The following is a 16,222-nucleotide window of genomic DNA, read 5'->3' on the forward strand; positions in this document are numbered from 1 at the left end:
TGCTGTGACTTCATCTGACATGGTTTCTTCCATGCTTTTAATATTTGCTCTTTCAGATCTTGGCACTTGTAGCTGTCAGAAAAGGCATGGACTACCTCTTCTCCCAGCACGACCTCAGCTTCCTCGATGATGTCATTCCAGAAAAGGACAAGAAAAAGAAAGAGGATGAGAAGAAAAAGAAAAAGAAGAAGGGAAGTCTGGACAGTGACAATGATGATGTAAGGAACTTTCCAAATTCCAAAGGAAAACTAGTTAAAGAAACAAATGTGAAAATTGTGCCTTTTTATACCTGATGTGAAATGGAGGGCTGAGTTCTAAGAATGTTTATCTGGACATGTGGTATATTACTCATTTCACATCCCTTTGCCCTTTATATTCTCTCTTTGGTTTTTTATATTTTCTGAAGTCTTTCTGTAACCATTAATACCCTAATAATGACATAATGACTAATAATAACTTCTAAAAAAATTTAAAACCCACCACATTAAAAAAGTTCTGATCTCATAAAGGAAGTTTGCTTAGTAATGCTATAAAATGTATTTGGTTTCTATTAATAATTCAGGGCTTGTATTTGAGATAATAACTCAATTTTATGTAATTTTAAGCCTAATGTGGATAGATGTCGATGATCTCACTTTGTATAATCTATGAATCTATTTGAGGAGGCTCTCCACCAAAGTTCTATGCTGTTATATTAATCATAGCATTATATTTATACTAATATGATTTAGCATTATTTTTCTGTAGCTCTTCAATATAAAGAAAAGGGAATTGGAGTTTGGGGTCTTTTTACATAATTGTAGTGGTTAGTGTCATAGTCTAGAGGGTCCTCCTCCAATTAGGTGATTAAGTTGAGAAGTAAAATTTTGCTCAATTTTTTCTTTAGGAAACCAGCTCACAGAAATACAGATTCTCCAGTAAGGGTCTGTAATCAGTGCTAGGAGAAAAACTGGGATTTGTTTACTTTAACACAGGCACACACCTTATTCCAGTAGCCTTTTGAAAAGATTGCCAAAATAATGTTTTCCATTTGAAAATTTGCTCTGGATTTCACACAGTGCAGTATCACAAACGATTTTTTGTGCATCATTACCCATTCTAAAGTAGGAATATTGTTAATTGTTAGTTTCTACTTACTACTTGATAACTTTGATTGATCATTGCATACCTTATCCTTAATTGTCTCAATAGCTCAATAAATTTATTGACTCAATAAATCACAGTATTTATTTTTGTTCCCATTTTACAGATGAGGAAATTTAGACTGAGAAATGTTAAAATTTTGTAAAAATTTTAAAACTTTATTGAGGTATGATTGACAAATAAAATTGTAAATATGTAAGGTGAGACTTTGACATGTATATTTAAGTCATTTTTCTAATTGTACACAGCCATAATGGCAAAGCCAAAATTCAAATCCAGGCCTCTCCGGTTATTTCCAACTGGTCAGGCTGTCTGATTGTATTCTTTTTGTAGAACTTGGAAATAGTACAGTGAAAGAAGGCAAGAGACAGAATTGGATTTCACATAAATTGATTCAATAAGAAAAAGGCTTAATGCATGAGGCACATTTAGCTAAAGAGAAAAAGAGGTGAAAAGAGCTTTATGACTGTCATCGTCCATCTACAATGAGAACAGGTGTATAGATTTTGTTTCCAGTGATGACAGAAAAAGAATGTGTTTAAACTACAGGGATTAAGATGGAATAGTCCAAAGAATGGTGTGTTTACACATTTAATAGAAATTAAAATTTGAAATGAATTTCTGGACCACTCAAGACCAAAAAAAAAAAAAAAAAGGCTGCCTGAAATATTAAAATAATTAAAGCAGTATTTTGTCCAAAATAAATATGTCAACTTATGTACATGGACATCAGATTTAAAGTTCATTACACATTATGAACGTATGAAGTGAGGGATTATGGAATCCCCCTCTCTAATGATTTTTAAGAAAAAATAGTAAAATATCAACTTTGGAGAATGTTTTAAATGTACTGCTCTCTAGTGACAAAAGTTGGATCAAAAGAACTCCTTAGAAGTTCTTCCAATTCTTAGATATGATTTCCAACAAATCCTATTTCATTTAAAGTGGTTATTTTTCTATTGATATTTACCATTTCCGACAGATTTCTTGAAGCCAAAGTGTCATACTTGTTTTTTTCCCTCTTCCTCTTCATCCTACCCATTCCAAAACAAGCAAACAAACATATACATTTGTTCCTAGGCAGTGAATCCAGCTAGGCAATTTGGAGTACATCTGTGCAGTACGTTCTGTGTGTTGAACTCATTATTTAGGGGCTCCACTTAGGAATGTGGTTCTCCTAAGTTTACTTCTTAGTCAAAGGGTTTGGGGCCCATGGATATAGGGAGTTATGTGGGGACATGGGAGTTATAGCTATAATATAATATTTATGAGCACAAATAGTAAAAATTATGGCTTACCAACATTTTGAGCCACTCACAGTCATTTTTTAATCTGCCTGGTAGGCTGTGATTAAGGGTTGGCTGCCAACTCATCCATCTATAAGTGCTATTATTTTGGAAAATGTTTGAAATACTGTAATGACTTACTGTTTTTGACATTCTCATAAAGGTAAGTGTATGTGGCATCTTTTTCATTATTATTATACTTTAAGTTCTGGGATACATGTGCAGATCGTGCAGGTTTGTTACATAGGTATACACGTGTCATGATGGTTTGCTGTACATATCAACCTGTCATCTACATTAGGTATTTCTCCTACTGGTATCCCTCCCGTAGTGCCCTACCCCCGGGCAGGCCCCAGTGTGTGATGTTCCCTTGTCTGTGTCCATGTGTTCTAATTGTTCAACTCCCACTTATGAGTGAAAACATGTGGTGTTTGGTTTTCTGTTCCTGTGTTAGTTTGCTGAGAATGATGATTTCCAGCTTCATCCATGTCCCTGCAAAGGACATGAACTCATCGTTTTTTATGGCTGCATAGTATTCCATGGTGTGTATGTGCCACATTTTCTTTATCCAGTCTATCATGGATGGGCATATGGGTTGGTTCCAAGTCTTTGCTATTGTGAGCAGTGCTGTAATAAACATGCATGTGCATGTATCTTTATAGTAGAATGATTTATAATCCTTTGGGTATATGGGTATATACCCAGTAATAGGATTGCTGGGTCAGATGCTATTGCGGTCTTTGAGGAATCACCACACTGTCTTTCACGATGGTTGAAATAATTTAGACTCTCACCAACAGTGTAAAAGCATTCCTATTTCTCCAAATCCTCTCCAGCATCTGTTATTTCCTCACTTTTTAATGATTGCCATTCTAACTGGCATGAGATGGTATCTCATTGTGATTTTGATTTGCATTTGTCTGATGACCAGCAATGATGACCTTTTTTTCATATGTTTGCAGGCTGCATAAATGTCTTCCTTTGAGAAGTGTCTGTTCATATCCTTTGCCCACTTTTTGATAGGGTTGGTTTTTTCTTGTAAATTTGTTTAAGTTCCTTGTAGATTCTGGATATTAGCCCTTTGTCAGATGGATAGATTGCAAAAATTTTCTCCCATTCTGTAGGTTGCCTATTCATTCTAATGATAATTTATTTTGCTGTGCAGATGCTCTGTAGTTTAATTAGATGCCATTTGTCAATTTTGACTTTTGTTGCCATTGCTTTTGCTGTTTTAATCATGAAGTCCTTGCCCATGCCTATGTCCTGAATGGTATTGCCTAGGTTTTCTTCTAGGGTTTTATAGTTTTACATCTTATATTTAAGGCTTTAATCCATCTTGATTTGATTTTTGTATAACATGTAAGGAAGGGGTCCAGTTTCAATTTTCTGCATATGGCTAACCAGTTTTCCCAACACCATTTATTAAATAGGGACTCCTTTCCTCACTGCCTGTATTTGTCAGGTTTGTCAAAAATCAGATGGTTGTAGATGTGTGACATTATTTTTGAGGCCTCCATTCTGTTCCATTGGTCCATATATCTGTTTTGGTACTGGTACCATGCTGTTTTGGTTATTGTAGCCTTGTGGCATACTTTGAAGTCAGGTAGTGTGAAGCCTCCAGCTTTGTTCTTTTTGCTTAGGATTGTCTTGGCTATATGGGCTCTTTTTTGGTTCCATGTGAAATTTAAAGTAGTTTTTTCTAATTTTGTGAAGAAAGTCAATGGCAGCTTGATGAGGATAGCATTGATTCCATAAATTACTTTGGGCAGTATGGCCATTTTCATGATATTGATTCTTGTATCCATGAGCATGGAATGTTTTTCCATTTGTTTGTGTCCTCTTTTATTTCCTTGAGCAGTAGTTTGTTGTTCTCCTTGAAGAGGTCCTTCACATCCTTTGTCAATTGTATTCCTAGGTATTTTGTTCTCTTTGTAGCAATTGTGAATGGGAGTTCATCATGATTGGGCTCTCTGTCTATTATTGGTGTATAGGAATGCTTGTGATTTCTGCACATTGATTTTGTATTCTGAGACTTTGCCGAAGTTGCTTATCAGCTTAAGGAGATTTTGGGATGAGACAGTGGGGTTTTCTAAATATACAATCATGTCATTGGCAAACAGAGACAATTTGACTTCCCCTCTTCCTATTTGAATACCCTTTATTTCTTTCTCTTGCCTGATTGCCCTGGCCAGAAATTCCAATACTATGTTGAATAAGAGTGGTGAGAGAAAGCATCCTTGTCTTGTGCCAGTTTTCAAAGGGAATGCTTCCAGCTTTTGCCCATTCAGTATGATATTGGCTGTGGGTTTGTCATAAATAGCTCTTATTATTTTGATATACATTCCATGAATACCTAGTTTATTTAGAGTGTTTAGCATGAAAGGCTGTCGAATTTTATTGAAGGCCTTTTCTGTATTTATTGAGATAATGATGTGTTTTTTGTCATTGGTTCTGTTTATGTGATGGACTCTGTCCATTGATTTGCCTATGCTGAACCAGCCTTGTGTCCCAGGGATGAAGCCAACATGATCGTGGTAGATTAGTTTTTTAATATGCTTCTGTATTTTACCAGTATTTTACCAGTTTACCAGTATTTTCTTGAGGATTTTCACATCAATGTTCATCAGGAATACTGGCCTGTAATTTTGTTTTTTTGTTGTGTCTCTGCCAGGTTTTGGTATCAGGATGATGCTGGCCTCATAAAATGAGTTAGGGAGGAGTCCCTCTTTTTCTGTTGCTTGGAATAATTTCAGAAGAAATGGTACCAGCTCCTCTTCATACTGCTGGTAGAATTCTTCTGTGAACCCATCTGGTCCGGGACGTTTTTTGGTTGGTAGACTATTAATTACTGCTTCCATTTCAGAACTTGTTGTTCTATTCAGGGATTCAACTTCTTCCAGAGTTGGTCTTGGGAGGGTGTATGTATCCAGGAATTTATCCATTTCTTCTAGATTTTCTAGTTTATTTATGTAGAGGTGTTTATAGTACTCTCTGATGGTAGTTTGTATTTCTGTGGGGTCAGTGGTTATATCCCCTTTATCATTTTTTATTGTGCCTATTTGATTCTTCTCTCTTTTCTTCTTCATTATTCTGGCTAGTGGTCTATTTTGTTAATCTTTTCAAAAAACAGCTCCTGGATTCACTGATTTTTTGAAGGTTTTTTTTGTGTCTCTATCTCCTTCAATTCTGCTCTGATCTTTGTTATTTCTTTTCTTCTGCTAGCTTTTGAATGTGTTTGCTCTGGCTTCTCTAGTTCTTTTAATTGTGATGTTAGACTGTCAATTTTTATATCTTTCCTGCTTTCTCCTGTGGGAATTTAGTGCTATAAATTTCCCTCTAAACACTGCTTTAGCTGTGTCCAGACTGTTTGTTATGATTTCCATTCTTTTGCATTTGCTTGGGAGTGTTTTACTTCCAATTATGTGGTCAATTTTAGAATAAGTGTGATGTGGTGCTGAGAAGAATGTATGTTCTGTTGATTTGGGGTGGAGAGTTCTGTAGATGTCTATTAGATCTGCTTGGTCCAGAGCTGAGTTCAAGTCCTGGATATCCTTGTTAATTTTCTGTCTTACTGATCTGTCTAATATTGACAGTGGGGTGTTAAAGTCTCCCACTATTATTTTGTGGGAGTCTCTTTGTAGGTCTCTAAGAACTTGCTTTATGAGTCTGGATGCTCCTATGTTGGGTGCATATATGTTTGAGATAGTTAGCTCTTTTTGTTACATTGATCCCTTTATCATTATGCAATGCCCTTCTTGGTCTTTTTTGATGCTTTTTGGTATAAAGTCTGTTTTATCAGAGACTAGGATTGCAACCCCTGGTTTTTTTGTTTGTTTGTTTGTTTTGTTTTTGCTTTCCATTTGCTTGGTAAATATTCCTCCATCCCTTTATTTTGAGCCTATGTGTGTCTTTGAACATGCGGTGGGTCTCCTGAATATAGCACACGCATGGGTCCTAACTCTACTCAGTTTGCCAGTCTGTGTCTTTTAATTGGGGCATTTAGCCCATTTACATTTAAGGTTAATATTGTTTATGTGTGGCATGTTTTTTTTTTCTTTTTTGCTTGTTGAATGCATTGTCTTAGTTCTCTAAAAGGATACTGTTGTATATTAACCTCTTTAGAGTCACCATAAAGGAATTTTCCATGTAGGTAATAGACTTTATGTTAAGATTTTTTTTAACATTAATCGCATTTTATTTTCAACTAAAAATCATCTTTTTGGTACTTTCAATTAAGAGATATATTGGGTCTTTCAGTCCCAACATAGACTTGGAATCAATATAATGCATTTAAAAGAAACAAAGTGGTAATCTCTGGGAAATCTATTATAATTTGGGCTAGGTGACCTGTTCTTTAAGCAGTCCCATGATTAGCTGCCTGGTATTGCAATTTCCATTATGATTCTCTGCTTATCTGACCATTGTAGACACTTTTTTAAACATTTTATTTTCTTATGTTTTGCTTACATTTTCAGATATCTTTGCCACAAGCTAATTGAAATGAACCTTTACCCATAAAATAGTACTTAGCGTAAGAGAGGAAAGTTTATTTTCTAGTGTACATAGAAGGCTTCTTGATAGCGGATATATAAACAGTCTGTCACTTGTTCTAGAAGGAAAGATGGGTCATGATTTTCCTAGAGACGGAATCAGCATAAACAAAACAAGAATTTCAAGACCGTATTATAACTTTGGAAGTTTCCTAGGTTTAATCTGTTTTTGCATTGAGATCATTTGCTTCACAGATACAACTCATAAACATTGCTGATTGGGAGTCTAAGTGATAGAAAGCTTTACAATTCAGTTGTAGTGATCTCTATTTTGTGTAGTTGTAGCTTTAATGGACTCAATACCATTAACTCAGAAGAGTAGAAAACAAATGTGAGGGGGAAAGAAGGAATATAGTTAAAAGATAGCAAACTGGAAGTAATTATAGGGCTTTTCTCCTTAGTATTAAGTAAATGATTATATAAAACGGTTTGATCGACAGTAGCAGATAGGAAGGACTGTATAATAAAAACATTCTAAAACCTGTTGTACATTTTTTTCACAGTCTGACTGCCCATACTCAGAAAAAGTTCCAAGTATTAAAATTCCAATGGACATCATGGAACAGCAACCTTTCCTAAGCGATAGCAAACCTTCTGACAGTGAGTAGAACTAACCTCTTGCATGCTTGCTTGAATATGATTTGCACTTACAGAGAAAAAACACTTTAGAATTGCCATCTGCATTAACTTGCCCTCAATTTTGTTTTGCCTTTTTTCTATGAGAAGATTTACACTTAATCATAATAAAACTTTATTTTTACATACCCTAAGCTTCACTCTTCTTTTTATCCATAACCTTTTAAATTTTTATTTGGTAGTCTTTTCCCTCACCCAAATCATCCCCAGTTTTTCCAACTACTAAATTAATAACCACGGTTTTAATTGATTTTTCTTTTTTTTTTTTCCTGCTGGTATTTTGAATTGCAGCTTATAATACTACATCACTGTCACTGTTTGTCTTCCTTAGGTTTCAACTAGTGATCAAATCAGCTCAAAAGAGAAATTGCATCATTGGTGTCTCAGTGATCAATAAATCAATTGTTAATATTAAGAATCTGGAAAAATTTAATTTTGATTAAATTAGCAATCATGAAGTATTAGTACAACTTTCTAGATATAATTTATATGCATTTGCTTTCTAATCTCTTCATTCTCCCTTTTGCTATTTCAAAATTATTGTTATAACTGCACTGATCTTTCTAGGGTGACAGCCTGGTGGCTATGGTGCAATGGTTTGTGACATTTTTTTCTTCTGTAATTGAATTAACAGGCCACTTAGTAATGTCAGTGACTATTTCAGACTTTCCCAATAGCAGGTAGCAATTGCCATCAAGCTACTTTCTACTTTGCATTCTCATTGAAGAAAATGCATCCTTTTAGATTCAGATGCACTTCAGAGTACACTGATCTGTTACAGAAAAAGACAGTTAAGACACTTTTATTTCTATTTTACCAAGCCACCTCGACTTCAATAAGAGGTTACTGTTATCAAGAAATGTTTGGAATGAATGTCTATTGATAAAAAATAATGGGTGTATTCGTTATCAATCATTGAGTAGCAAATTACCATAAAACTTAGCAGCTTAAAACAACAAACATGTTTTCTTACACAATTCCTGACATTCAGGAATGCAGGGGCAGCTGATTTTGGTTCTGGCTCAGAGTCTCTCATGAGATTGCAGTCAGACCTGTCAAGCTGTCAGCTGGGGCTGAGTCTCTGAAGACTTTTTTTTTTTTTTTTTTTTCCAGGAAGAAATGAAAGGATGTATTGAAAATTATAGTATACTCCCCGTTGTGGGAGTGGACCCAAGAATAGGGACTCAAGGGCCCCATTACAAAATTTTTGGGAGTTTAAATACCCTCTACTTGGGGTACACCCTATGTAAATGAAGAGGATGAAGTAAAGTTACAAACTCATTTACTTGGCCTATGCCTCATGAAGAGGATATTTCCTGTCATAGCCAAAGTGTGAATAGGCCTCATGTTCCCTGCCTCCAGACCCTGTTTTCCTGCCTCATCTCCTCAAGGAGAGATGTGATCTCCCTAAATCTTCATGGGAGGCAGAGGGACCGATGGTCTTTTTTCTGTAACTGCTTCATTCTGGCTTGGGGCATACTCCCTACCTATTGGGGATCACTGAACTCTCACCCTGCTCTTAGTCTAATGAAGGCAGGGTAGCTTCTTGATGGCCAGGGCGGTGTCTTCACCTGGAACTGGCTGGAACCTTTGTTGCATGATCATCTGAAGATTGATGGTCTCTAGGCAAGAGGAAATGAATTTGGTTAAAAAGGGGGAATCTTTTTAAACAAAATTCTGGGAGGCCATTGTTTTGAACTAAGCTCATGCACTAGGCCCCAAAAGACCAAACCAAAGCAAAATGAAGTCATTTGTGCTAAGGCTATAAGGAAACACATGAATTCTAGAACAGACCAGGTTTTGTTTTCTCTTCTGCACATCTCTATAACAGATATTCTTGACAGCATAGGTATCCACCCACTGAGGTTCCCATTAAATATTTTAGTCTCTGAGGACTTGGTTGGAGCTGGGGATCTGCTTCCAAAAGCACACTCATGGGGCCCTTGGCATGACGTTTGTTTCTTTACCTGTGGGTATCTCTGTAGGACTGCCCATGACATGGCCTCCCTCAGAGCCAGTGATAAAAGAGAAAGAAACCAAGACAGAAGCTGCAGTCTTTTATAACTGAATCTCAGAAGTAACAGACCATTACTTCTGTCATGTTCTGATGGTTATGCAGCCCCACACTGTTAACACTGGGAAGGAATTACACAAATTCATAAATATCAGGAGACAGGGATCACTGAGAGCCATCTTGGAGGCTGGCTACCAGCCTGGATTTAAAGAACCAAGAACTAAAGCAGTCTTACCTTTGGTGTCCAGTTTGTAACCTCTAACTTGTAACCCAGGCTAATTTCTGCTAACTTAATGGGGTTTGGTTATGAATTTCTTTTTTAATTTAAGCTCCTCAAGCCATGTTCCAACGTCATTTTTTTTATCTGTGGAGCATTAATAGCAAAAGCACACTGTGACACACATGTGCTTAACATGTATGTCTTCTGTTGGCATCCTACCCTGGTATAGCCCCTTATAAATAAATGTAAAAGCTATTTTTTAAAAATCACTAGCCAGAATTTGAGGCTCATGGAAAAAGTTTATGTGCCAGTTGCCCTTCATCCTCTCAAAACCCCTTTTAAAGGATAAATTGCAAGTTGATATGATATTAGAAGTTTACTTAAACAAAATACACTTGAGCATTTTGCCTGAAATGTTTCCTAATGTCATGTTTATCTTTATAATCCATGATGAAAGAACAAAACTGATAGAAGTAGTGTTGCAGGATGAGTAAGTACCTCAAAGAAAATCTTTTTTTTTTCCTTATGAACAACAGCAGGCAAACTTAGGAATGCTGAAGATGGAAGGAAATCCAAAAGCAAGCCTTAGACATTGAGAATGTTGTCACCCTCTAAAAATGATTTGCTTTTTATTCTTCTCACTGACAAGACAGCAGTGATCCATCCAAGAAAACCTAACGTAAAGGAAACGAAGTGATTTTGTCTTCATCACACTAGTCTTAGCTTAATACATTTTTTATTGAAATACCTAAACTTGTCTTTTTACTCTTTTTTTTTTTTTTTTTTTTTGAGACGGAGTCTCGCTGTGTCTCCCAGGCTGGAGTGCAGTGGCGTGATCTCGGCTCACTGCAAGCTCCGCCTCCCAGATTCACGCCATTCTCCCGCCTCTTAACAGTTATGGAAGATGCATCAATTTTGTGAAGATTTTTGTTTTATACTTCACCATAGACCTACTATTTATGTTTTTAAAAACTTTTATTTTATAGGAGAAAGATCACCAACATTCCTTGAACGCCACACATCATGCTGATAAAATTCCTTTCCTTCAGTCACTCGGTATGCCAAGGTAAAGGACAGCCCAGTATTTTATGTTGTTCTGTGGAATAATTGCCCCACAGAAAGGTAGTTAATGGTGGGTTATTGACATAACTTCTTGTTCTCCTTCCTCTGTATGATTTCTCTTAAATAAATTACCCAGTGACCAAAACTTGCTCCAGCTTTTACTAGTAGAAAGCATTCTAAGAGACCTATTTACTCTTACAAATAAGGGAATCTTTCAGTATCATTAAGTTACAACCCAGGATCAACATTAGCTCCTTTAATTTCAGTATCATCCCTGATTTGAAGGGGTGTAACTGGCACTTTGTGACAGTTCTTCTCCAGTGGTTTCTTTCCCTCTTCACAAAGTTCCAGAGATTTCAGGTTCTACTTGATTTTCTGAAATCTCTGAATATTTTTATTATGTCAGTTTTTTTGTCTTTTAATTTCTGACAGCATTACCCACATGGTAGTACCTCTTTTCCTTTTGTGTTTGTTGTTTTTATTGTTTTATTCTAGGTATGAGATCTTATGAAATTTTTTTACTTGAATTTCTTGACTCTACTGATAACCTTCATCCCATTTAAAGTGTTTGTTTTAAATACACAAAGAGAATATAAGTATTAAAAGAGAACAAGGAAGGACATACTTGACTTCTGTACAATGCATAAACATTTGACAGATGATGAAGGAAATGTGATTTACTTACTACTTTTTTTTTTTCCTTTTCCTCTAGTCCTCCTAGAACTCCAGTAAAAGTTGTGCCTCAAATTAGAATAGAACTTGAGCCTGAAGACAATGATTATTTCTGGAGGAGCAAGGGAACAGAAACTACATTGTAACCTGTTCGTCTTTCTTAAAACTGACATTTGTTGTTAATGTCGTTGGTTTTTGTTTGGCTGTTTGTTTATTTTTAAACTTTTATTTTGTCTCAGTTTTTGGTCACAGGCCAAATAATACAGCGCTCTCTCTGCTTCTCTCTTGCATAGATACAATCAAGACAATAGTGCACCGTTCCTTAAAAACAGCATCTGAGGAATACCCCTTTTGTTCTTAAACTTTCAGATGTGTCCTCTGATAACCAAATTCTTCTGTCACTCAAGACACAGACACACACAGACCCTGCCCTTTGCCTCTATTAAGCAGAGGATGCAAGTATTAAGGATTTTATAACATGAAAATATTGAAGGAACTTCAAACTTTAGCTTTGGGGCTGTGCTTACTGGCTTGTCTTTGTCTGGTAGAACAAACCTTGACCTCCAGACAGAGTCCCTTCTCATTTATAGAGCTCTCCGGGACTGGAAAAAGTGCTGCTATTTTAACTTGCTCTTGCTTGTAAACCCTAATCTTAGAGTTATCAAAAGAAGAGAAACCTGAAGGTACTTTACTCCCTCTAGAGAAACCATTGCCATCATTGTAGCAAGTGCTGGAATGTCCCTTTTTTCCTATGCAACTTTTTTTAACCCTTTAATGAACTTATCTGTTGAGTACATTGAAGAATATTTTTCTTCCTAGATTTTGTTGTTTAAATTATGGGGCCTAACCTGCAACTTATTTTTTGTCAATTTTTAAAACTTTTTTTTAATTACTGTAAAGAAAATGAATTTTTTCCTGCAGCAGGAAACATAGTTTTGAGTAGTTCTACCTCTTATTTGTAGCTGCCAGGCTTTCTGTAAAAATTGTATTGTATATAATGTGATTTTTACACATACATACACACACAAATACACAATCTCTAGGGTAAGCCAGAAGGCAAGATCAGATTAAAAGCACCATGTTTCTAAGCATCAATTTTTCCCTTTCTTTAAAAGAAACTTAACTGTTCTATGAAGGAGATTGAGGGAGAAGAGACAAACTCCTATGTCATGAGAAGAACCAACGTTCTGATAATAGTAGCATCTGGGTGCAGATGCTGATTGTATGACCACGTCAATGTCCTATGCAGTATTGTTAGACATTTTCTCATTTTGAAATATTTGTGTGTTTGTGTATGTGCTCTGTGCCATGGTTGGTGCATATATGTGCAATGTTAGAAAGCAAAAGAGTGACGGTAGGCAGAGGGCAAAGTCATTGAGTCTCTTGTGCCAGTTTTCATAAAACCCAAACCACATATGAAAAAATCCATTAAGGGTCCAAGAAGTCTGTCCATATGAAAATGAGAGCAAATATAGTTTATTTCCCAGATATCAGTCATTATAATTGATATAATAGCTCATACATGCAATATAAAATTCATAGGAGTATTAATAGCCCATTTACATGTCTATAAAATGTAATGGGATTACAGAGCTGCAGAGTACAGTGTAACGGTACTCTCATGCACTTTTTTCAGGATGCAAAGGTAATTATTCTTTGTAAGTGGGACTTTTAGAACATATTAGTGTACATATTATATGTATGTATATTTCAAAGTACCACACTGAAAATTAGACATTTATTAACCAAATTCAACATGGTATTTAAAGGTTGTTTTTAATATGATACATTACATATTGTGAATGTATATTTAAAAACATTTTAAATGTTAAAATTATAATTTTGGATTCATATAACCACAACTGTGATATGTCCTAACTATAACCAGTTGTTGAGGGTTATACTGGAAGCAGAATGAAACCACATTTTTTGGTTTGATAATATGCACTTATTGATTCCCACTCATTGTTATGTTACTTAAATTATTATTCTGTCTCCTTGTAATTTTGATTACAAAAATGTTATTATCCTGAGTTAGTTGTTACTTTTACAGTACCTGATACTCCTAAAACTTTTAATTTATACAAATTAGACAATAATGACCACAATTTTTTCATTAAAATAATAGTGGCAAATTATTTGTTATTGTGTTGAAACCTCACCTGCCAAATTCTGGCTTCATATTTGTATTTAGGGCTATTCTTAAAGTGATTATTCTGTATTATGTAGCTTTCTATTACCCTAATATAAACCAGTATAAGAAGACTTTCCCTTTTTCTTTACTCACAGAAGCATCAATACATTGTTTAAAAACCATGTATAGTTTCAGCTTAACCTGTGATCTTGTTAAGTTAAACAAAGTTTACTTTTATAAAAGCTCTAGCTAAAACATTTTTTTTCTGATCATGAATCAAGTATCTGTGGTTCATGCCCGTCTCTATACCTATCAAAGAATTCCTGAAGCAACTAAACTCATCATGTCAGCCTGTGAGTAGAGGTGAAACCTATGTGTACCTCTGTTTATGATCCATATTGATATTTATGACATGAACACAGAATAGTACCTTACATTTGCTAAATAAACAGTTAATATCAAATCCTTTCAATATTCTGAGAACCCAGGGAAGTGTTTAAAAATGTCATTACTTTCAAAGGAACAGAAGTAGTTAACCAAACTAACAAGCAAAACCTGAGCTTTACCTAGTAACACCAAATTATCCGTATCTTAGCTAAATTTACCCATTGCCTAAGAATGAACCAGATTTGGTGGTGGTTTTGTTTCTATGCAAACTGGACACAAATTACAACAGTACATTTTTTTATAAGTGTTTCTCCCTTTTCTCCATAATGTGACTTACGGAGATAAAGGATGCAAAAGACAAAGACAAAGTCCGCTTAGAGTTGTTAACCAGAAAGTCTTGGCTGTGGTTGCAGAAACACTGTTGGAAGAAAAGAGATGACTAAGTCAAGCGTCTGCCTTATCAAAAGAGCAAAAATGCGTCTGGTTTTGTTTTTGGGAGAAAAATATCTTGGACACACTGTTTTCCTTGATAAAAGTCATCTTCTCTACTGTGTGAAATGAATACTTAGAATTCTAATTGTTTTGTGTGCCAGGGGCAGTAACGTCCCTGCCCCTTCTCCCAATCAAGGTTGAGGAGTGGGGCTGGGGAGAGGACTTAACTGACTTAAGAAGTAGGAAAACAAAAACCTCTCTCCTCAGCCTTCCACCTCCAAGAGAGGAGGAAAAACAATTGTCTGCTGTCTGTAATTCAGTTTGCGTGTATTTTATGCTCATGCACCAACCCATACAGAGTAAATCTTTTATCAACTATATACTGGTGTTTAATAGAGAATGATTGTCTTCCGAGTTTTTTGGTTCTTTTTTTAACTGTGTTAAAGTACTTGAAATGTATTGACTGCTGACTATATTTTAAAAACAAAATGAAATAATTTGAGTTGTATTACAGAGGTTGACATTGTTCAGGGATGGGACAAAGCCTTCTTCAATCCTTTTCATACTACTTAATGATTTTGGTGCAGGAACCTGAGATTTTCTGATTTATATTTCATGATATTTCACATCTGCTCTTCACAGCATGAGCATGAAGCCCAGTGGCACTAAGTGGCTGGGTACAATCAAGTGATATTTTGTAGCACTTCACTATCTGAAAGGCCATGAGTTTTCAGATTTCATTGAGCTTCATTGCAGCCTAAAATTTTAAAAAAGTTTTGTAATATGCTAACCAGTCAAGTTGTGTTTTGACCAGAAATTTAGATATGTCCAATTTCCTGGCTCATTTCATTGTGCTCTATGGGTACGTATAAAAAGCAAGAATTCTGTTTCCTAGGCAAATATAGCAACTCAGGGCTAAAGTCATCCAGTGAAACTTTTAGAGCCAGAAGTAACTTTGTCCCAGTCCTACAATGTGAAAAGAGTGAATAGTTGCCTCTTTTTAGCCATTTTCATGGCTGGTACATATTCGTACACATTACTTTTCAGAATCAATACGCACTTTCAGATATTCTTATTTTTATTCTCTTAAGTCTTTATTAACTTTGGAGAGAGAAATGATGCATCTTTTTATTTTAAATGAAGTAGATCAACATGGTGGAACAAAATGATAAAGAACAGAAAACATTTCAATATATTACTAATAACTTTTTCCAATATAAATCCTAAAATTCCTATAACATAGTATTTTACAGTTTTATGAAGCTTTCTATTGTGACTTTTATGGAATTAAGAGATGAAGAAGATGAGATATTTTAGCATTTATATTTTTCAAAATTATATGTATACTTAAAATAAAGTAACTTTATGCATTTATGAGTGTCAAGTGTTTCTGTTCAATGCCTCAAATAATTGTTCAATGCCTATTATTTTACTTCTTTGGGTGATGCAGGGAATACAAAGATGAGCAAGTCAGAGTCCCTGTCCCCACGTTGCTTTAGTTACTCTAGGCAGGAGGATAAAATTAGTGTCCAAATTATATATTTTTAAAAAGCTTATAAGTATTATCTAAGTATTAATGAAATGTTATTATGCAAAGAATCAAAGCAAGAAAAAATAGGTCCAACTAAGAGCGATAGGAATTTTTTTTTTGAGAAGATAGTATTGTCTTCTTTTATAAAGTTAGTG

At 35.3% G+C, this 16,222-nt stretch overlaps 1 protein-coding gene across 6 annotated transcripts in view; it reads left to right on the top strand.

Annotated features, from left to right (window-relative positions):
• SLC4A4 (solute carrier family 4 member 4) overlaps positions 1–15,910 on the top strand; it is a 494,300-nt gene extending 478,390 nt beyond the window's left edge. For 2 of the 6 annotated variants that reach the window (XM_009206964.4, XM_031664487.1), the window contains 3 exons: positions 57–218; positions 10,836–10,915; positions 11,624–15,910. In XM_009206964.4, coding sequence (XP_009205228.1) covers positions 57–218; positions 10,836–10,915; positions 11,624–11,729 — 348 coding nt within the window. In that variant the 3' untranslated portion in view covers positions 11,730–15,910. Of the gene's footprint in view, positions 1–56; positions 219–7,482; positions 7,580–10,835; positions 10,916–11,623 lie in introns of all 6 variants that reach the window. The other 4 variants (XM_031664486.1, XM_031664483.1, XM_031664484.1 and 1 more) reach the window with 4 other exon arrangements.
• The last annotated feature ends 312 nt before the right edge of the window (positions 15,911–16,222 follow it).

This window comes from Papio anubis, chromosome 3 (assembly GCF_008728515.1).
Source record: "Papio anubis isolate 15944 chromosome 3, Panubis1.0, whole genome shotgun sequence".
Classification (NCBI taxonomy): Eukaryota; Metazoa; Chordata; class Mammalia; order Primates; family Cercopithecidae; genus Papio; species Papio anubis.